The sequence below is a fragment of the Gracilinanus agilis genome, chromosome 5, assembly GCF_016433145.1.
Source record: "Gracilinanus agilis isolate LMUSP501 chromosome 5, AgileGrace, whole genome shotgun sequence".
NCBI classification, from domain to species: Eukaryota; Metazoa; Chordata; class Mammalia; order Didelphimorphia; family Didelphidae; genus Gracilinanus; species Gracilinanus agilis.
The window spans coordinates 95584357-95607805 of NC_058134.1; the positions used below are offsets into that span (position 1 = coordinate 95584357).

The 23449-nt window shown below is 32.3% G+C and overlaps 1 protein-coding gene across 1 annotated transcript in view; it reads left to right on the forward strand.

Annotated features, from left to right (window-relative positions):
- KMT2C (lysine methyltransferase 2C) overlaps positions 1-23449 on the forward strand; it is a gene marked incomplete at its 5' end in the record, with an annotated part of 335980 nt that overhangs the window by 149659 nt on the left and 162872 nt on the right. Inside the window, 3 exons of the mRNA XM_044678960.1 lie at positions 14246-14359; positions 15920-16009; positions 17163-17890. Coding sequence (XP_044534895.1) covers positions 14246-14359; positions 15920-16009; positions 17163-17890 — 932 coding nt within the window. The remainder of the gene's footprint in view (positions 1-14245; positions 14360-15919; positions 16010-17162; positions 17891-23449) is intronic.

Sequence of the window (23449 nt, forward strand, 5' to 3'; positions counted from 1 at the left end):
CCCCCCCCCCCCCCGTGTTACTTCTTTCATTTTAGGATTACTGCACATTATAATTCCTACGTTCCTTTCCCTTAAGATTTCAGTGATTTTATTTTATGGTTTCTGTACTATCAAAAATTAGATGATATGAAATTAGAAAATCATTGCTTTCGCATTTTTAGATGGAAATGTATAACATGTTTATGTTATAAGGTAATTTTTTAGAGATAACATTTTCTGACCCCTCCATTTTATAAATGAGAAAAGGCAGACCTAAATGCATTGAGTCTTACTTAATGTTTATTTCAACATAGAAACTAAAGACATAGTCTCATGACTTTCACTTTGTCTTTTCAAAAATACCTTTTATAATGAACATTTTAATAAGATTTTTCATCAAGAATTACATCTTTTGCATCTAATTTCAGAAAAGTATTCTCTTAAACATAGTAATTGTGATGTGTAAATATTAGTCTTAAGAATAATAAATAGAATTTTTGAGGTTGAAATTTTCTTTTCTTTTTTTAAATCCTTACCTTCTGTCTTAGAATTGATATACACATCAATTCACAGCCAAAGTGCAGTAAGAGTTAGGCAATTCGGTTTAAGTAACTTGCCCAGGGTCACGGAGCTAGGAAGTGTCAGAGCTCATATTTGAACCTAGGACCTCCCATCTCCAGGCCTGACTCTCTATCCAGTGAGCCACATAGTTGCCATAAATTGTTTTCTTCCTAAGAGAAGGCTGAAAATATGTAGATCAAACATTTTGTTGTGTTCATTTTATTTGACCATAATTATAAAATTTTTTTGTATGAAGGTGATAGATAACTAGTAATTTAAGAAGACCAAAGGTAAAGACAGAACAACTTCTTTACATTGTACAATTTTAGTTGTTTAGTGGCTGATTAGTCTAGTATATAAGATAATCTTATTTCTCAGGAAAAAAAAAGTTAAGGACAAAATTCTAGTAATCAATCCTTAAGCACCTATTAAGGACCATCTATGTGCCGTGAATAATACTAATCCTTTGAAAGTTTGAGACATTTATTATTGAATCCTATATGTAGTTTTCATATTAGTTCATTTGTTTTTACCCTCTTTTCATGATCAAATAATATTTTCTTAAAACTATTTATAATATAAAATTGAAGACCATACTGGATTTATCTACACATGAATTCAAAAGTATGAGAAGATAAAGCAATTTCAAAGTTTTTTTTAAAATGCCTAGCACTGTCCTAATCATTAAGAGTAAAATACAAACAAAACAAAACAAAAGAACAGTTCTTGCCCTCATCTCTTAAAACAGTACTACAAGGGGGCGGAAGTCATCTAGAAACTGAGCCAGCTTTGAAATCTTTCTAGTGAGCATGGCTGGAAATGATGACCTCATGAATGAGGAGACTGCTGGATTGGAGTTTTCTCCAACTTCTGAAGCAGAGGTGGAAAGTATTCTGGTAGTTAGAACTTAAGCCAGATTAGAATTGTATCCTGTTAAATGTGAAAGGCCTATCCTTATTCTAATTGAACTATGATTCTTTGTTTTGGGAGTATTTGGAGACCCCAGGTACATTATTTTATTAGCTCTTTTTTTAAAAAGCAGTGTTACACAGAATTTTTGGTAACTACTTTTGTTGCCTATATATGAACTATGTAATAATTAACAGAGCCCATAATTAATGTTAGATAGAGGGGAGATAGAGAGAAGTCTATGAAGTGAGACTCTACTAGCTCACCCCTCCCATCGAATATACACTGGGAGACTTTGAGGGGGTGTCACCCCGAAACTGGGTGACCTGGATGGTCGTGCTGCCCCACAGGAGTTGGAGGCAAGGCTTCCCTATAAGATGAGTTCACATAAGCCTCTCCCTAGGTCAACTTCACAGCGGGTGATCTGGCTTCAAGATGGAGGCAGCTATACCAAGCTGTGGTTCCCCTCCCCCTCAATGTCTCTGGGGCACTCAGGAATGCTATCTGACTAATGAATGGCTTTTATTATTTGCAATTCAGGGGTTAGGGAAAGGGGTATAGAGCAGAGAGAATTTTGAGGTACCCTCCTCTATTTCTATGGGGTCCATCACTTAGGTGGGAAACCCAATGGTCCTCACTTCTAAGCTTCTCCCCTTGCCCCTTCTCCTTCTATTTCTATTTCTCTTTCTACTTCTCCATTTCTAACCTTTTCTATAATTGTAAGTTAGACTGGAAAGGGTCTCTCAGCAAGGTTGGGTAATGGGTGAAGGAGACTAAGAGATTGCTCCCAAAATGGAGTCCAAACACTTAGCTGATTCGATTTAAGTCTTGCTGGGTGAGATGCAATGGAATGTCTGACCAGGGAATCTGGGTTTCAATATCCAAAGAAAGATCCTCAGGAAGCCCTCAGGACTGGATTTGAGATGAGATGTCCACCTCCTCCCTTCTTCCAGTCCCCCGCCAGAAGCCCTTTTCTCCTCCTTCCTCCTCTGAGAGTTTCCAGAATCCTCTCTGGTCTCAACTGCCAGTAACTGTCACCAAATGTCAGCCACTCCTTCTCTGGCTCCTTTTGTCCCATCCCCTTTGCACAAATCCCATCCCTAAAACTATAAGTAGTGAGGACCCAAAAAATATAACTTGCTATTGAGTCATAAAAGTCTGTCTCTGAATTTTACTTACATTTTCAGCCTTTTTACATATTTTTTGTGTCATTTATACCTAATTCAGAAATATTAATTTGATCTTTATGAATTGTTTTTTTTTTTTGAGTAATAAAGTTTAATAATCTGTTTTTAAAAAATCTCTAGCCCTGACCTTTTTCTGTTATTTCAGAATATAGGGATTGTAGTGTTCGCTTTCCTTTCTCCTCAGGAAATTGTTGTCCCTTTGAAGTAGCAGAACTACTACCACTTTGTTGGTAACCACTTTTTCCCTGTGACTACATGAGTAATTTATATGGCCTTGTTCTCATTCATCCCCTAGTCTGTTGTTTCTGTCTTCCTATTCTTCAGCTCTGACCATTGGCTCAACATTTTCTTTAATCCTGTATCACATCTGAAACATAATATGTTCTGGCTCTCCCACTCCCTCCACTGCAACAAATGTGCATTTATACATGTACATTAGTGTTGGTTTTGTTGTTGTTGTTGTTGTTTTGTTTTCTTGGTGTAATTTTCTTAAACTTCATTAAACCCTTTGCATATAAATAGCCATTCTTTCATTAGTTTCTGCTTAAATGAAAGCCTCATTATTTCTGGAAAGAAAAAAACATTACTTTTTCATTTATTTTTTTAGGGGCAAAGATAATGTTGCTTTATTTTTTGTTGATGAGGAATTTTGGGTAGCTCTTTGAGTGGCATGTGAAAGTGACTATTATGTTAATGATCTTCCAAATATGCTGCTGTATATTACCTTTTCTATGCTGCATCCTAGGTAGGAGAGGAAAAGCCAAAGACAATCTCTATTTTCCAGGAATACCTAGTCACTTGTTCTGCAAATAAAGGAATTTGGAAATCATCTTCATACAAAAAGATAATGAATATGTAGTAACTTCTTTGAGCAATAATTTGTTCCAGATATTTTTTAGCAAGAAGAAACTGAAAAATTAATTTTTTTCTCATATAAATTTTTAGGACTATTATCCTTGTTATGCATAGTAAGGAAAACCTATTAAATCTTGGAATACATTCATTATAATCACAAATGTCAAATATATTGTAAACAGTTTTCTGAAATTGAAGATGAAAAATCCCACTGACTTGCTTTCAAATTATTGGGTATAAAAATGAGATGAGGACCAGTTGATCTTATAGTTGGTGAGGCTGCAAGCTGCCTCACTTGATAGTTGTTCCCTAGACTTAAGAGAGTTTGGAGTTAAAATATAGTCTTAGTAGCTATTTAACCATATGCAAATCATTTCAGTTCTACATCAGTTTCTTTAGCTGTGAAAAAGATGATAATTTAGAACTGAATAATTGTTGCTGATGGTGTTGTTAATATTATTAGAAAGGCTCATAAGGTGCAATCTAATAGTTTATTTTCTGTAAACAATACAATTGAAATCTGTGTGTCACATAGTTAAGACAAATCATTTGGATAAATTCTTTGATATTTCTTTTCAATACAAGTATTAAGAATCTTTTAAAAAAATGACCCAAACCCTTATATTCTGTCTTAAAATCAATAGTGTATTGTTTCCAAAGCAATGGGGTTAAGTGACTCACCCAGGATGACACAACTGGGTTGTGTCTGAGGCCACATTAGAACCTAGAAACTCTCATCTCAGTGCCTTGCTCTCAGTCCATGGAGCCACCTAGCTGCCCCCAAGTGGTAAAAATCTTAATAGAAGACTTGGCAACAACAATAATAATGTTAAGAGAGATAAACAAGGAAATCCCATTATGAAAGAGTAATTTCCAATTTTATACACCTCAAATAATAGCATTTCATTAGCTTGAAAATGATACTGATAAAATTGTAGGGAAAATCTGAAAAGAAAAGAATAATTGATAACATTTTATGTACCTTTCAGACCTAGAAGCATTTAAGATAATAGTCAGGAGAAGTTAAATGTCTAAATGGAATATTAGAAATATTAAAAATAAATTTGTGATAATTATTGAATGAGTGTGTATATGTGTGTTTTCCTTCATTTATTTTAATTTTGCATGTTATTTTTTCAAAAATTGCCTTTATATTGAAGCACAAAATATTTATAAATAAAGAAAAGCAAGTCTTAAGTATATTCCTTAATAACTACAATAATAAAAATTATAATTTGTAAGCTTAAAGAAATGTTCCAATTATTGTTTAAGTAATGTCTTTGATAGTATGTGAATCATTGAACAATTAGTAGGAACAACAGATAATTTTATGCTTAAAAAGATTATAATGATAATATATAAAACTTTAAAGATTTAACTAAATATTTAGTAAAAAATTAATATTTCCAAAACATTTAATCCACAGAAATGCATTAAATGAATTGAGCATGTAATTGCTTAAATCTAGAGTAACCAAAATTGAAATTCTGAAAGTTAAAGGAAGAGAGAGTGTGCCAACAGTTTGTTACACCAGTGCAAAAACTCCAAGCTAAATAGGTTTATTAAGAAGGGGCGAAACTCCTAAGAAAGCTGGACCCTGGTCCAAATCAGAACCAGAGACCCCAAGCTTTTTTCTTGCCAAAAAATCTGATGACACAGTGACAGGGAAAAAAACCCAATCAGAAAGGATAAAAAATCTTTCACATGGACATTTCTTAACGAATGACTGTCAAGTGCTTATTAAGTGTAAAAGAGATCACTATGAGTGGTAACATGTCTATTATTATAACTGACCTTTCCAAGGCCTTTGTATTACTCAGGGTCTTCGTGTTTTTGCTGATAATTATAGTATGATATTAGAAGTCAGCAGTTTGGTTAACTGATATTTGCAAACAAGAGTAGCCCTCCACCTCCTGTGTGCATCTCATAAATGCACATGAGAGGGGTATGGTAGGGTTAGTGAAAACTCCTGGGCTTAAGTTGAAGATGTAAACAAGATGTGATACTTTCCTAAACTGTCATTTTCTTAGCTTATCTTTATAATTTTTATAAAGCAAATTAATTATTTGACTAAAAACTAATGGCTGTGTTATGAAAATAATCATAAAGGCCAATACTATTATAATCATAAAAGGGGGTTCAGTGGTTTTACGCTCACCAGTAATTTGAAAACAAAGAACTATTCAGTTAGAGCAATATATGAAACTAGAAATTGCATTTTTGGGGTATGAGTAATAAAATTTACTGAGCATTGGGTAATTTAATTGAAAACAAGAAAAACTAAATAAAAAGAAATAGTAATTGTGACATTTGAGGAAAGTTATTTGAAACTATTTTGTCTAATTATTTGCCAAATCAGTTGGTAAATTAATAGCAATAAATGATTACTTAATATATAAAATGACTAGATTAACAGAATAATATGTGAAATATTTAATTCTACATATAGAAACATCTTGGAATTTGAAGTCACCCCAAATATCTGGCTTTGCAAATGCAAAGTTCATCGTTTTGATAAATGCCATTGCTAATAAGTAAAAATCCAACTCTATTTTAAATTCTTTCCCTTAGAAGTAACTTCTAAATTGTCTTTATAGTCTTTTCTAATTCTTGATAACTAAATTATCTTTGTTGAAGAAAACTATCTTATTCCCTAGTAAGTTTTATTTACTGTATGTCCTTTAATTTTCAGTGAAAAAAATTGAATAATTGTGATCCCAATTGTTTAGCCTATAAAAATTATCAGTCTAAATAAAATCTTGGTTATTAATTTGAAATCTATTTTCCATTTATTTAAGGGCTTTTGTTTATAATGCCCATGTCTGTCTTGTGAGCAATAAAGCCGCAGTACTCTATGCAGAATAAGACATTCATTTTCCAACTTGACCATTGGGAGAGAATTTAGTTTGTGTATATTTTGAAAAAGAGGGGTTTTTGTTTGTTTCCAGTGGAGTCGATTGTCAATAAAGGGTTAGTAATAGTTAAAAAAGAAAATAGCTAAAAAGCAAAAAAAAGAGTTGAAAAGGTTCACATAATTATTTTTTCAAATCTTCAAAAGAGAAAATAAAAGATGCCAACAATAATTAGAGATGTAAATTGCTTTGAAAGTTTGTGTTTGAATTTATCCAATTCTAAAATCGGCCAAGTGTCAATAGAGATTGTTTTATCTTATTTTTGGTTTTTCTACCTTTGGAAATAATGTTTTTCTCATTTTTAATTTAAAAGAAAAAAACTGGCTTCACAAATTTACTGAACTAGAAAATATATGGATAGTTATAGTTGAAGAAAAATGATAAGCCAGCATTTTCATAGTGGATAAAAATCTAAGAAAGGAGCCTAGCCTAAAAGAGTGAGTAAAACCTCTTGACTGTAGAAGTATGTTCAGAAGTACATAAAATTTGGAAGGAAGATATAGTGGAGAATAATTTAAACTATCAGAAAAATGAGATGAGTTATATAATGAGAATATGGTTAAGATAGACCTGTGAAAAACTGTAACCACCAGAAGAGTTTATTTTAAATAGTGGGTAATTTGGGTGGAGAACATGAAACTCATAAACGGAAATGTTTTTGATGTCAGAGTATCAGTGTGGTTTCAGATATACGATAGACTTTAGAAGGGATAGATTAAATGTGAGATTGCTAATTAAGAGTCTAATGTACATGGGAATATGATACCAAAATAAATGCAGACTCACCTGACTGCCCTCAAAATCCCCTCCAAAAAATCTTTTACATTTTCAAATGAATTTTGAGTGTCAGAACCAACAGAAGGACAGTTTGAAACAATTTTCCTTCTCAAGACATTTTAGAAGGTCAGCAGTAAATGACTGCCACATTGGGGTGAGAGTGGAGCATAGTCTATATCAGTGGTTCCCAAACTTTTTTGGCCTACTTAGTAAAATATTACTTAGTGCCCCATGTCACATAGTATCTCTGCCCCCTTATAGTTATTCATCACCCCCAAATGCACCTTGTGGCCATCACCACCTCCCTGGATTGCTGCAGCACCCACCAGCGGGTGGTAGCGCCCACTTTGGGAATCACTGATCTATATCAGTTGCACCCAGCAAGCAGGTTTTGGTGATGCCTAAATCAGTAGTGGAGGCTTTTTGAGTCCTCAGCCCACAGAGGGCTAAGGAGGTCAGATAACTGTTTGAAAGGAGATTACAGGCAATCCTTTGCTGGCGTGGGTGTAAGACTGTAAGTGTGGACTCCATTGGATTGAATTGTTCATATATGCACTTCTTGGTCCCAGTGCCAGGGTGAAGAGAAGCATTAGCACACTTGTATGCAACCTGCAGGGGACCAGGAATCTTGGTCACAATTAAAGAGTTGAAGAGATTACTTGTGGTTCCTTATAAACCTGAGCACAAGCCTGGAAGGGTGGCTAATGACCACATCTCTACTTAAGTCATACACTTTGGAAAAACTTAAAACTTACAAACTTCAAAAACTAGATCCGAAAAGAGCAGCACAAAAAAACTGGAATCTTTGGATACTGCCCCTTTCACACTAGCAGCATAGCTCAACTTTAGTATAAAGGTATAAGTTAAGAAATATGCTAGGGAAACAGGCAAACAACAACAAAAGAACTTTTGACATAGATAGTAACTATAAAGAAGCAGTTAGGTGACAGTGGATAGAGAACTAAAACTGGAGATGGGATGTTCCGAGTTCAAGTCTGGTCCCCAACATTTCCTCACTCTGTAACTCTAGGCAAGTTACTTTTCTCAGTTGCCTAGCCCTTGCTAATCTTTTGTGTAGTTTATGATACTTAGTATCGATTCTAAGACAGAAGGTAACATTATAAAAAAAGAATGTATGACAGAATAGATTAAAACACAAACCCAGAAGATGATGATAAAATGAAATCAGCAATATCCAGAATCTCAAAGAAAAATGTGGATTGGTTTCAAGCCTTAAAAGAATTCCCTGGAATAGCTCAAAATATTTCCAAAAATTTGTGGAAAGAAGTGAGAATGAGTAGAAAAAATCATGAGGAAAAAGTAAACAGTTTTTTGCTAGGGATGCACAGAAAAGATATCAAAGTGGGGGAAATGCTAACAGAGGCACAAAAACCACTTGAAGAAAAGAACTTCTTGTAAAGCAGAATTGGCCAAATAGAAAGAGATTTATCAAAATCCCTCTAGTAGAACTCCTTTAAAAGTAGAACTGGCTATCTCAGAAAAAGCTTTTGACAAAATACAAAACCCATTCTTAAAAAAAACAAAAACTATAGAGAGCAGAGGAATTAATGAAGCTTTCTTTAAAATGATACATATTTATCTAACTGGAACTGTATGAATTTAATTTCAAAATACTTTGCACACAACGTTGGACCTAAAAAAAATCAAATTCATCAGAAACAAAAAAAAAAGATTAAGAATATTAATGGAGCAAGTTTTTCTGTTAAAAGTCTAATTTCTCAAATATATAGAAAACTAAGTCAAATTTATAAAAATAAAAGACTTTCTCTATTTCATAAATGGTCATAGAATATGAAAATACAGTTTTCAGATTAAGAAATCAAGGTCATCTATTGTCTTGAGAAAAAATGCTCTAAAGCATTCTTTTTTAGAGAAAGTAAAATCCAAACAATCCTGAGGGTACCACCTCACATTTATTGGATTTGCTAATGTGTAAAAAGAGTAAAGTAAAATGTTTGAGGGTATGTGGGGAAACTGGGATATTAATATACTGCTGGTACTATGGTGATCTCATCCAACCATTCTCGAGAGCATTTTGGAACTATGCTCAAAGGATTCTAAAACTGTATACCCCTTGACCCATTACTAGGTCTATATCCCAAAGAGATCAATAAAAAAGGGAAAAGGACCTACTTCCAGGAGGGAAAAATATTGCAACTCTCTTTGTAGTAATGAAGAATTCAAAGTTAAGGAGTTGTCTCTCAATTGGGGAATGTCTGGACAAGTTGTGGTTTATGATGATTATGAAATACTATTGAAATGACAAGCAGGATGAATTTCACAAGAATCTGGACTTATATCAGAAGACCTTCATAGTGACAATAGTATTTCTTGATGAACAACTGTGAATGACCTAGTTATTCTCAGCAGTTTGGTGATCTAGAATAGCCCTAGAGACTCAAATTGAAAATTGCTATGCTCCCTCTGAAAAAGAGCTAATAGAAGTCTGCATGTGAAATATTATATTTTCTTCCTTTTTTTTAAAGGTCTCTTCGACAAAATGAGTAATATGGAAAATCTTTTATTTGATTGCACATGCAAAATTTTATCAGATTACTTAGTCTCTGAGGTAGGAGAGAAAGGGAGGGAGAGAGTGAAGACTGTAAGAAGAGAGATAATTTGGAATGCAAAACTTTTAAAAAATTGATTAAAATGTTAATATGGAAAAAATAAAATTATTTTTAAAAAAGTAGAACTGGCCAAATTGAAATAAATGTGCAATATTTGCTGAATAGAAGTCCTTAAAAAGCAGAACTGACCAAATGAAAAAAGATTTAAAAATTCACTGAATAAAAGTACTTTTTAAAAAGTAGAATTACCAAAATGGAAAAGGAGGTGAAAAAGCTAATGAAGAAAGCAATTAGAACTGGACAAATGGAAGATAATTACTCCCTAAGACATCAATCAACAAACTTAGAAGAAAATATGAAACATATCATTTGAAAAAAACCATTGACCTATAAAATAAATCGAGGAGAAAGATTTTAAGAATTATTGGATTAGTTGAAAGACATGGTCAAAAAAAGTACTTCATTGTCTTCTTTTAAGAATCTATCAAGGTAGAATGCTCTGATTATCCTAGAATCAGAAAGTAAATTGAAACTGAACCATTCCATTTATCACCTCCTGAACGACATCTTCAAATGAAAATTCTCAGTAATATTATAGCTAAATTCCAGAGTTCCTATATTAGGGGAAAAAATTTACAAGTCATGTAGACAAAAAGAAATATTTCAAATATCATTGAGACACAATCAGGATAACAAAAGAACTTCTACATTAAGGGACCTAAGGACTTGGATCCAGTATGATATTCCAGAGGGCAAGGGAACTAGAAATATAACCAAGAATAATTTATACAGCAAAACCATATTATCTTTTGAGGGGTAGGGGGACATATTTCCGATGAAGTAAAGGATTTTGCATTCTTGATGACAAAAACTGACTTGATTAGAAAATGTAACTTTCAAATACAAGACTCAAAAGAAGCGTAAAAAGGTCAAAATGAAAGAGAATTTATAAGGGATTCAATAAGGTTAAACTGTTTACATTCCAATTTTGCCAGAAGATACTTGTAATTTATCATAATTTGGACAGTTAAAAGTTGAATTCACAGAAGGCAGAGGCGTGAGTCAAATCTAATGGGATGATATCTAAAGAAAAAATTTACAGGTTGAGAAAGGGGGATGCACTGTGATAAGCATGAGGTAACGGAGAAAATCATCTCACAAAAAGTCTTTTAAAAAAGTTTTTATAGTTGAGGGACATAGAGGTTACAGCTAATGCTTAAACTTTTACAGAATGTTTCTTTGTTAAAGACTTCATTTCTTAAATTAATAAGAATACAAGTCATTCTCCAAATAATAAGTAGTTAAATGGTATGAGCAGGCAAATTTCTGATGAAGAAATTAAACTAGTCATATGGAAAAATGCTTCCAATTGCTATTCATTAGGGAAGTGAAAACTGGAATGACTGAAATACCACCTCATGCCTATTTGATTGGCTAATGTAATAGATAGGAAAGGAAAATGACAGATGTTGGAGAGTATATGGTAAAATCAGATCACTAATGCATTTTTTGAGTTGTGAACTGAGCTAACCATTCTGGAGAGAAATTTGCAACTATGTCCAAATGACTCCTAAATTGCATATACCTTTTGACCCAGGCCATATCACTACTAGGTCTGTATCTCTTATTAAAAAAAAAAAAAAGAATAGATATCAACAAAAATATAATATAACAGCACTTTTTTGTGCTTCCCAAAGATTTGGAAGTCAAATAGATGGCCAATATTTGGGGAATGACTCAAGTTGTTGTATATGAGTGTTATAGAATACCATTTTAAGAAATGATTAAGATGCATTCAGAAAAACCTGAAAAGACTTGAATGAATTTAAGTGAAGTCAGGTGTTCATAAAGTGAAGTGAACCGAACCAGAAGAACAGTGCATACAATAACAGCAATATTACTTTAGAATGATCAACTGTGAATGACTTGGCGATACAATGACCCAGGACAATTCCAAAGGACTTATGATGAAAAAAATGCTATCTTCCTATAGAGAAAGAACTGTTGTAATCTGAATTCATTGATCAGAGGATACTTTAAAACAATTTCTCTTTATTTCCCCCACCTTCTCCACATAATGAGTAATAAGGAAATGCTTTTTACATGTCTTCACATATTGTTTGCCCTTTAAGGAAAGGTACAGTGGAAGAAGTGAGGGAGAGAATTTGGAACACAATTTTTGAGAAACGAATGCTAAAAATTGTTTTTATATGGAATTGGAAAAAATAAAATTTAAAACCAATAAAAAAGAGTTTTATTGCAACAACTAAAGTGGGATGCCATGAAGTTTTAGTAAAGTTGTCACATACAATGAACAGAATGTTTTGCAAAGGAGACCTAATCAAAGAGTAGAGAATTAGGATAGATTATGAGCAGAACTAAGGGGAGAACTATGTGTCTACTAAGTGCCAGACAGTGTGCTAAAAGTTTTGCATGTTATTGAACTTGAGTCTAGCAGCAACCTCTGGAACTGATACTAATTTCTTAATTTTACTTTTGAGGAGGTGGAGTTGAGGTGGGTAGGTTAAGTTCAGGCTCATAAAGGTAGTAAGTATTGTTCTTCCTTACTGCAGGCCCAGGGCTCTATGCACTGTGTCACTTTGCTACCTCTAAAAAGAAGACAAAATCAAAAAAGGAGTTGTGGTTGGTAGATGAATAGTATAGAGAGGTCATGAAGGATAAGGAATCAAAACTGACAAATGAATTTAGTAAAAAGATCAATTTTGAATTTAGCAAGGTCATTTTTAGTTGAGGAATAAAAAAATATTAGAAGGGGCTATAATGTAAGTAGGTGTTAATAAGTTATGGGGAAGAATTTAAAGACATTTTTTTCTAGGAGATAGAAGGTGAAAAAGGAAAAAAGAAAAATATTGGGCTATTTGACAGTTTGCTTTTATTTTATAGTTCTTGCTGTTTTCTGGGTGCCAGTAAGTGCTAGAATAAAAAATAAAAAATCCCGAAATTAATATCTACTTGAAAGGAATTTATGTTCTAATGCAGAAGAAAATAAGTACAATATAATTACATAACGAATAAATATTAGGTAAAAAAAACCCCAGAGAACCACAAAATAGTTGTTTCAGAACTGGCATACTAAGAACATGAGTCCTCACTGTCTTGTATTGCATGGTAATTGAGCTGTGTCCTGAAAGAACAGAGGTGTTCTATGCCATAAAGGTGATTTTGTGAGTTTGTCTTTGAGCTTAGCATTATTCTTTCTAATAAAACAAAAACAATTCTTCTCCAAAGCAGTTTATTGTTTAATCGATAAGATGTCATGCTAAAAATCCTACTTACATACACTTTTTTTAATTTTAATTTTAATTTTTTTTTTAAAACCCTTGCCTTCCATCTTGGAGTCAATACTGTGTATTAGCTCCAAGGCAGAAGAGTGGTAAGGGTAGGCAATGAGGATCAAGTGACTTGCCTAGGGTCACACAGCTGGGAAGTGTCTGAAGCCATATTTGAACCTAGGACTTCCCGTCTCTAGGCCTGGCTCTCAATCCACTGAGCTACCCAGCTGCCCCCCTTACATACAATTTAAATGGAAAATATTCTCTGAAGAACAAGGAAAGGCATCTTGGAGCAGTTGAAATTTTAACTGTCATAAAGGCAACCAAAATATTCTATGGCTGAAGGACAGTCAGTTATGGTTATGGTCTGTAGTGGAGGAAAAAACTTGAGAGGATTTTAGCATCTGATATAAATGAAAGTTAAGAGCAAGTAAAGGCAGTAAAGTAAAGTAAAAGGCAAGTAAAATGAGGCCAGTGGATATGAAGGAAGATTGAAAATGAGAGGGAAGATTTGATGAGATCAGCAGCTGTTATATTTCTTAGTAATAGACTTATTGGGATCACAAAACATATTACGATTATAATGAGTTTAAAATGAATAGAAATACTGCCATAGAGTTAAACTTGTGAATTTAGAACCTTCCCAGTTGATATGTATGGCTAGATAGTTCTCAGAGAGAATAAGTGATTTTCCCAGTGTCATTTAAGTCATAAATATAAATTAAAGGATTTCAATTCACGTTCCCTGACTTAAAAATCCAGTATTCATCGAATTTTATTGCCTTCCTTATATAATAACTTTAGAATGTTTCAAATGTATATTGTTTTTCTTTATTTCTTTTAAACCTTAACTTTTATTAGAATTTGTACAAGGTATTGGTTTGAAGGAAAAAGAGTGGTAAGGGCAGGAGTTGGAGAGAAGTGACTTGCCTAGGGTCACTCAGTATATTTATATTTGGATATGTTGTTTTTCTACATTTTACAGTATGTATAATAGTCGATATGTTGCAAAGTATATCAATTTATAATTTTTGTTTTGTTTTAATGAGATGAAGCAATATTAGAACCTGATACTTCTACTTGTATATCAGTTAATAGAAGAGCTCTAAAGAACCATCAGCCTTCCTAAAGCACATTATATAGGTGATTTCCTAATCAATAGAAATTCTTTTCCTTTTAAGATTCTGTTAATGAAATGGAAACAGAAAGACTTGATGAAGGTTTGACATTTCTGGACCACGCTGTGAAGAGTAATTCTGTACATCAAGAGGCAATACCTGAAATTGTTCCAGTTGGTAAGAAGATCTATAATTGATGTGAAGATAGTTAACATTTTCCACACATAAACACAAACACACACATTTTGTAGCTCACTAAATTAAAACTAAAGATAAAATTATTAGTATAGTGCTTAACTCATATGGAGAGACTCAAAAAAAGAAATGGTAACTATAAATTAATGTAGAAAAATTGATCGGACTTAGGGTACTTTATTATTTGCAAGGGTTTGCTAAAACTTGATCTTGTGTTAACTGTCCTATTGTTACATATTATTTCAAGTACTGAAAGCTAAAAGTATATCTAGATTTAAATTTTATTGTATCCTCAGATGTTTGTATACTTTTAATTAAATATTTGTGAGTTTTTTTTAATATCATGTTTTTAAGTGATTTTTTTTTGCTTAAAAAATGCCTGATCATCTCATGAATAGAAAAAATTGTAATTGTCATCTATTAGCATTATAATTGATGTACCAAAAAGGTATTACTTTATTAAATTCCTCATTTTTGCAATAGGCTATATTTAGGCTACGTAGTTGAGATAAGAAAAATTCTCTGCCCTTCATGCATATGTTAATATATACACACACAACATACTGATAAGAGTCCCAAAAGTTTCATTGCTGTTTTATGTTTAAATAACTTTAGAAGTATATACGGTACATACTGAAATTTATTGACAATTTTTAAACAGTTTCTATTCAAATAAATATAAATAATATTTTGTATTATGGGTTACTCTATATGGAATTTGAACTTAATAAAACCTTTCATCAATTGCTGCTCCACATTAAAGCTAATTCTTGACATAACATCATCTATAGAATATGGCTTTGATCCATCCTTGATGGTTTTGATGTGACCTTACAAGACAAATTCTACTGGTTAAGGTCAGATGATTTCAGTAGTACAAGCTAGTGGACCTCTTCTTTTCTTTCCATTAGTTTTGGAAAATGTTATCCAGAAATTGTCATATATGTACACTGTATAATGATAGGTCCCTCAGGCTTTTTAAAATAGAAATTAAATGTAATGCTTCTATTTTATATAAATTTACAGCATCTGTATATCTGATGCCATAAAATTTTAAAAATTGCATCATTTTATGTGACACTGAGTTTATATGTGTCTGTCTTGTGTGCACACATGCATGTGCATGAATGAGTTGTCCATTTTGGATTTATAGGAATATAATTTTTTAGATTTATGAAGAAATTAATCCCATACTCCATTAATTTGGTTTGTTTTGTATTACCTATTTTTGGAGAAAAAGCATAGTGTATGGATTTTTAGGGCTTATAACATGACATTTCTCACATAATAATAAAATCAGACAGAACAAAATGGTGTAGGTTTAAACAGGGAAAGTAACAGACAATATTAGAGTAGAAAATAACTTGAGTAATGTGGGAAGGACAAAATTAGGATATTCACAGTAATAAAATATTTGAGTCCATTGTTTTGTGGAGGAAGTATAAAATCTCTTACTCAAACTAATCATCCTGAAAATGTTTATGATCAAGTGTTAAATTTAAGTTTTGCAAATTGTTGGAGACTTTATGAAATTGTTTCCAGCAGCTGTCCATGAAGGTGATGAAGAACTGACTAATATCAAGAATGATAATTCATCAATAAGACTTATAACAGGCAGTCCTCTAATTCCTGGTAAGTAATCTTCAGTATTAAATTTGTTTATTTTATAATGTGCAATTTGTACTAGTGATGGAAGTTCCCATTTGGATGAGGTGACCTATCAATTAATTTTAAAAAAAACTTTATTGACTTTGTTTTTTTATCACAAATATTGCTTAATATATATCTTTTTCCTCCTTTATCAATTAAAAGATATTTTGTCAAAAAAAGAGTATTTAAAAAAAGGTCAAGAAACTTAATAATCAATCAACTAAATTGGATATCCCATTCATTATTCCTTACTGGTTGTATCCCATATTCTTGTCTCTTTTCTGGAGTCAAACTTTTTCTTGAACACTTGATATTCTTTTACTTCATTATATTCAAATACCAAATTTGGTCAGCTATTTTCTCAATTGATGGGTCGTTTATTATGTTTACTTTTTTGTTGTTGTTATGATATAAAATTCAACTACTGAAGATACATAGCGAACTAACATAAATTAAGAACCATTCCCTAATGGATATATAGCCAAAAGGCATGAAGAAAGAATTCTCTCAAAAAAAATTGCAGTCTATTAACTATACCTAAAAACTGCTCCATTTTTTATAGAAGAAATGCAAATGTACACAACCCAGACATTTTACTTTATACTTTGTAAATAGGCAAAGATGGCAAAAAGAACAATTAATCTTGTAGTGATTATGGAAAACTAGGTACACCAATCCACTCATTTTTGATAGATCCAAGCATTGGTCTCCCATTTTAAAGTTAATTTGGAATTAAGCTTTAAAAAGTCATTAAATTTTTACATATCTCTTCTAACCCAGAAATCTCACTGTTAAACATATAGTTTTAAATAGTCAAAATTGTAAGGGATTTTGCTTTCTATACCAAAATATTCATTGCATTTTTTTTTTTTTTTGGTTCTAACAAAGAATTGAACACAAATCAGGTTACTTAATTTGACTAAGCCTGCTATCAGATTTTATTCAAAATCTTTTCCTCATAGAAACTATTAGGTCTTATGTCCCATTGACACTGTGTGTTATAGTATGTTTTTTTTTTAATATCTCAGTATATTAACTGTTTTTATTATCTATAATTAGACCTAAATTTTTTTATGTTAATAACAATTAAACTGTATATATCTATCTCTCTAAATATATTTAAATTTTTTTACAGATCCCACACATGATAAATTAAATGCTGAACTTCAGGACGAAGTTTCTCATCAGACTGATAAAGATGAAATGGAAACATCTGACAAAATGGTAGAAGCCATTTGTGATGAAAGTCAAAATAAAAATAAGATGGAAGTGACAGAAAATGATCACAAACTGTCAAAAATGAAGGTTGCACAAAAAGAAGAGGAGCCACAGGCCTTACAAGAGTTCCACACAGCAGGACCTATTGAAGAATCACCATCTCCACAGTTAACACCTGAAAACAACACTGCAGTCTCAGAAGTTTCACCATCTATAAATGTAGAAAAAACTGTTCTAATTACAACAAATGAATTGAGAATAGAAAAGTTTCAAGGAGAAATGGAAAAAGATGGAATCTCTGAAGTTTCATCTGGTATTGTAGAAATGGAATCTGTCCCCAAATTTGACAGTTGTTTAAAAATTGCTTCACCTCCAGAAGAAAAACTCATAAAATCACCACCTGAGACAGATTCAGCATTTTCATCCACAGCTGATATAAGCAAGACAAATATGAGTTCCCCTTCCATAGTATCTTTAGACTTGACATCGACAAATGATATGCTTCATAGCGAACCTTCAAATGTACATTCTTCTGCTGGAAGCATTATGCCAACAACTTATATCTCAGTCACTCCAAAAATTGGCATGGGTAAACCAGCTATTACCAAAAGAAAATTTTCTCCGGGGAGACCTCGGTCAAAACAGGTAGGATTTTATTTTCTTTTTTATTGTTGACCAAGAAAATAGTTAGATTTCAGTGAAATATAATATTCTTGCTTTGAAGATTCGTTTCTGCTTTATTTAAATCATTGAGATAATAGAATTGTGAACACTAATATCTCAATTCATTCTGTGCTGTCCTGTAGACAATAACTGCTTTTGAAGCATTCTTTATTTATATAAAGATAACAAATCTTTCTCAAAAGCCAAGTGTGCAGTGCATTTGACTAAAAAGTTGTCCTTTGGGGTAATTTTTTCCTTCTATACTTCGGTTTATTTTATACACACCCACATATACTCACACACCTCTTCCCTCCCTCCTCCCCCAACACCTTCTAGTAATTCTGTGATTTTGTGAATTCTAGGATTTTGCTGTGAATTCTTGTTTTAGGGGTGGGCAGTGATGTTATTTATTTCAGTTTTTAAAAGTTATGTGTGTTTGAGCTTTTTGGAAAAAAAACATATAATCCAATTTTTTTACCCTTCGTACATGTCTATTTGATGTGAAAATGGAATTTTATCATTATTATTTAGCCAGCAAAAGGAATATAGGTTATTTCTCTTGCTTTCAACATTTTGAGAGATAGCTATTAAGGCTAACTTGAGTTTTCTGTATAATTATATACAGCATTCTATATAATTCTATTTAATTATATACAGCAGTTTTTGTTAAATAGTTCTTTTTCCAAAAGCTGGCATCTTTGGGTTTATCAAACTCCATTGATCTACTATTCTAAGAAATTCTAAATTTTATAGTATAGTTTCAGATCTGTACTGCTTGGCCACCTTCCTTCATATTTTTTTCCATTATTTCTCTTGATATTCTTGACCTTTTGTTCTTCCAGATGAATTTTGTTATTATATCTTCTATTTTTATAAAATAATTATTCGGTAGTTTGTTATTGCATGGGATAAATAAATTAATTTAGATAGAATTGTCATTGTTATATTAGCTCAGCCTATTTATAAGCAATTAGTATTTTTCCAATTGTTTAGATCTGACTTTATTTGTGTAAAATGTGTTTTGTATTGTGCACATGTAATTCCTGTATTTCCCAGGCATTTTTTATTGCTTAGTGATTTTAAATGGAATTTCTCTAATTCTTGCTACTGGGCTTCATTGGTAATATATGGAAATGCCGATGATTTGTGTGGATTTATTTTGTATCTTACAACTTTACTAGGGTTATTAATTATTTCAACTAGTTTTTTCATTGATTCTCTCAGATTCTCTATGTTTAATATCATCTGCAAAGAGTGATAGTCTAGTTTCCTCATTGCCTATTTAATTCCTTCAATTTCTTTTCCTTTCCTTTCCTTATTGTTAAAGCTAGTATTTCTAATAAGATATTAAAGCCTTAAATAATAGAGGTGATAATGGGCATCCTTGCTTCACTCCTGATCTCTTATTGGGAAGGCTTCTAACTCATCCCCATTGTAGATGATACTTGCTGTAGGTTGTAGGTAGCTACTACTTAGCATTTTAAGGAATGACCCATTTATTCCTATGCTATTCCTTTGCACCAGATATTGCCCAAGCAGGTATTTGCTAAGTGTCACTTGCATCCAATGTATAGAAGATAATAGCCCTCCCTTTCTTACTTGCTAAAAGCATTAGAAGTTGTCCCATTTTTATTCTTTATTAGTTATCTTAGTATCTTCTTTATAATATTTGATTGTCATCTTTCCTTCTTATATCACCCCATTCATTTCTCATTATTTCCTTTCTTTTTCCTATCCTAAGAGCTGAACGAAAAGTTAAAAAGAATTTAGGCTCCAAAGTCCATATAGGTTTTATTTTCTGAGATCTAAGTCCTAAGTCTAAGTCCTGAGGTTTTATTTTGCATTTTCATTTTTTGATTTCTGTTATTGATATAAAGTAGGTTGTTTCATGATTTTGCTTCTTTCATTTTGTATCTGCATTGATGATTCCTAGATTCACTCAGTTTTTAATTTGTACCAGTTTTCTATTACATTTGCTACCATAATTTATTTAGTAATTCTTACAAATATTTTGTTTTCAGTTTTGTAGTACTTCAAAATTGTTTTTGTTTAATATAAATCTGATGAATCTGCTTGGGGCAAATTCTTTATTAATATTTAAACAGTAGAGCAACTTAAAGAAAGTTTATTAAATAATGATCTTCTAAAGAGACTTTGGGCTATCTGATAAATTTACTCTTAAAAGATAAGAGTTGTTTTAAAAACTTAGCATTCAGTTTAAAAAAAATTTGATCTGAGTTAAAATGTACCTTAGATTTTTTTTTTAAACTCTTGCCTTCCATATTAGATTCAATATTGTGTTTTGGTTCCCAGGCAGAAGGGCAATATGGGCTAGGCAATGGATGTTAAGTGACTTGCCCAGGTCCATATAGCTAGGAAAGTCTGAGGTCAAATTTGAACCCAGGACCTTCTGTCTCCAGGCTTGGTTCTCTTTCTAGCCCCCATTTCTTGCTTTTTTTCAGTCTAGTAATTTCCTATAGATATAAGTCGAACCAGTAAATATTAAAGAATATGATGGCAATATGCAATATTCCATTGCTATCATTTTCTTAGAAACTAAAATATTCATGATTATTTCAGACCCGTTTTTGTAACCAGTGATTGAATTGAACACCAGAGGTACTTAACCTTTCTGTGTCATTTATGCCTTTGGCTAACTGATAAAGCCTATGTGCCAATATATTGCCTACAACTACTAATTGCTTTCAAAATTTACATACAAGAGATTGTTTTTTTGTTGTATGAGAAAACTAGTTGCTGTATTTTAATGTTTCTCAAATATAGGATATGTATAACCTAATATAGAATATGCTACCAGGCTACTTGCTTTCTAAATTGAACAAATTTCAAGAAAGCAGACTCTAAAATTTGAGTAACCTAGGATTCAATATTTATATGGCTGATCTTTCAAATTTTTTTTTTTTGTAATTTTGGTCATTTTATTTAGTTTACCTTTTTATATTATGTTCACATTTAATTGAAGATAGTATGTATTTTTTTTTTAAACCCTTACCTTCCATCTTGGAGTCAGTATTGTGTATTGGCTCCAAGGCAGAAGAGTGGTAATAAGGGTAGGGAATGGGGGTCAAGTGACTTGCCCAGGGTCACACAGCTGGGAAGTGTCTGAGGTCAGATTTGAATCTAGGACCTCCCATCTCTAGGCCTGGCTCTCAATCCACTGAGCTACCCAGCTGCCCCCATGTATTTTTTAAATGTAGTAGTCTCCATTACCCAGATATTGACCTATGTCTTTATCAATTCTCTCCAAAATAAATTGGAGAATGTGGGGCATAAATTTCTCCTTGAGAAAGAACAGTGAGAGTAAGATTTTTCTTTTGTTTCTGCTCTTTTCAGACATAGGGCAAATTAGAGGGGAAGAGAAATGATGCCCAAGAAGTTCTAATGGGGCCTCCATAGGGGAAGGGAAATGAGGTTGGATGTTGCTAAGAGGAAATACAAATGAGTCCTCTCTAAATCCAATCTATATGGCTCTAGAAGTAAAGACAAGAATTAAAGAAACTTCCAAAACTGTACTGAATTCAATTTATTTTCTCTTCTAATAGTGAATAGGAATGAGTAGAAAGCTTCCAAAGAAGCAATACTTTAGAGAAAAATGTCTTTTTATTTTTATTGTTTTGCTTTTTAGCAGGTGGCTTTTCATTTGTTTTTTTTTTAACCCTGACTTTCCATCTTAGAATCAATATTATATATTGGTTCCAAGGTAGAAGAGTGGTAAGGGCTAGGCAAGGCAGGGAGGGGGAATGGGGGTGAGAGGGTTGTTAAGAGACTTACCCAGGGTCACACAGCTGAGAAGTGTCTGAGGCCATAATTGAACCTAGGACCTCCCTCTCTAGGCTGACTCTCAGTCCACTGAGCTACCCAGCTGCACCACATCGTGCCCACTACTGGCCCTCGGTGACTTTTCTTGAGGATTTTAGCTTGTAGATTTGCAAAAAATAAAAAATCTGAAAAACTCAGATTTACATTGGAATTCTTCTGTCAAGTAGTTAATGCTTGCCTTGTCATCTCAGCCATTTTGGACTGATAAAAAATCCAAGAGAAACAACTTTACCTCATTTTTTCTCTTGTGAAAGATTTTATTCTAAATTCTGACCAAAATTGATTTGAAAACAGTGACATATCAATTATCATGGTAATTTGAAACTATAATAAATTGGTATATTTTAGTAAAGTCTGAAATACTGAAAGTTTTTTTAATTTTGTTATCCTTTGGCTATTTTGTAAAGACTAAATACTCCTAGTTAAATGTATATTCTAGTAATTTTGAGGATATTTTAAAAGAAAAATGTTTTTCATCAAAATGTGTTATTTTATTTGTAGCATATTCTCCTCCCCACTCCCCATATCTTCATTTTGAGTATAAATAGAATTCTACTTTTCAGCTTTACCCACTTGTTTTGATTTGGTTGTGAGAGAAGATAATTTCATCTGTATAAATTGTTGCTTTTAGAAAAACAGTTCCCATTAAATTCAAACACTTGTCTCATACACTGAGGTGAGATTTAATTTTTTAATAATTTATCGTATTTCTCTAATGTGGAAGAGATTACCATATATTTTTATACCACCAAGGTGTTTTAACGAATAGTTCCTAACTTTGCCTTCTACATTTTATTATTTCTTTCAGTGAGAAAGGAAAAAGCCTCTAGATTAGTGTATTATCTAGGGTACTTAGCAGAATTTCAATTATATGGAACTAAATTCTCCATTTAAAAAATGTAATGTCATGTTTAAAAGTGTAAATCTTACAGGAGTAACCATTTCTTTAAATAGTTATAAAAATATCTTTGACTAAAATGTATATTTATAGATAATTTTTCCCAAAGTTTAAAAGTTATGCATTAGTTTTCCAATTAAAATGAATGTCAGTAGTTTTAATTAGCCAATGTTGAGTGCAATTTGTGATCTTGTGATCTTGAAAAGGGACATTATAGGGAATTTTACTTTTTTAGGCTTCAGTGTCATAACATTTATAATCCCAGAGAGAAGATAGTATTGAGTTGTGATGGAGAGGAGTTCTAGTAGTGTATAGTATTTAGTATTTAGAAACAAAATAACTGATATAAAATAGGAAGTTTGATCATTTGCAGAAAGTGACACTGGAACAATAGAGCACTGAAAAAACTATCATTTTAAAAAACTAATGGAAACCTGTTTATTCAGTAGGAAATTACAGCACAGCCTTGAATACCCTATTTGAAATGTATATAATATTGTAATGAGCTTTACACAGCAGAGTTTTTCTGAATCCTTCCATTTGGCATCCTACCCCTTGAGGAGGTGAAATTAAAGAGGGAATTTAAGTGATATACTTTATCCATGTAGCCATGACCAAAAATATCTAGCATTTGGAAGGGGTTAGGGTAGGGCAGAAAATATTGATGGGGCAGAGCTTATTTGGTAATAGATAAAGGAGGGTGACAAGTAAAGAGCCAGGCTTAATTAGATTTGCAAATGAATGAAAGAGCTATGGAAGAACAAGAGATTGTAGACAAGGACCTTGATTGCTGTTGGGGGAAA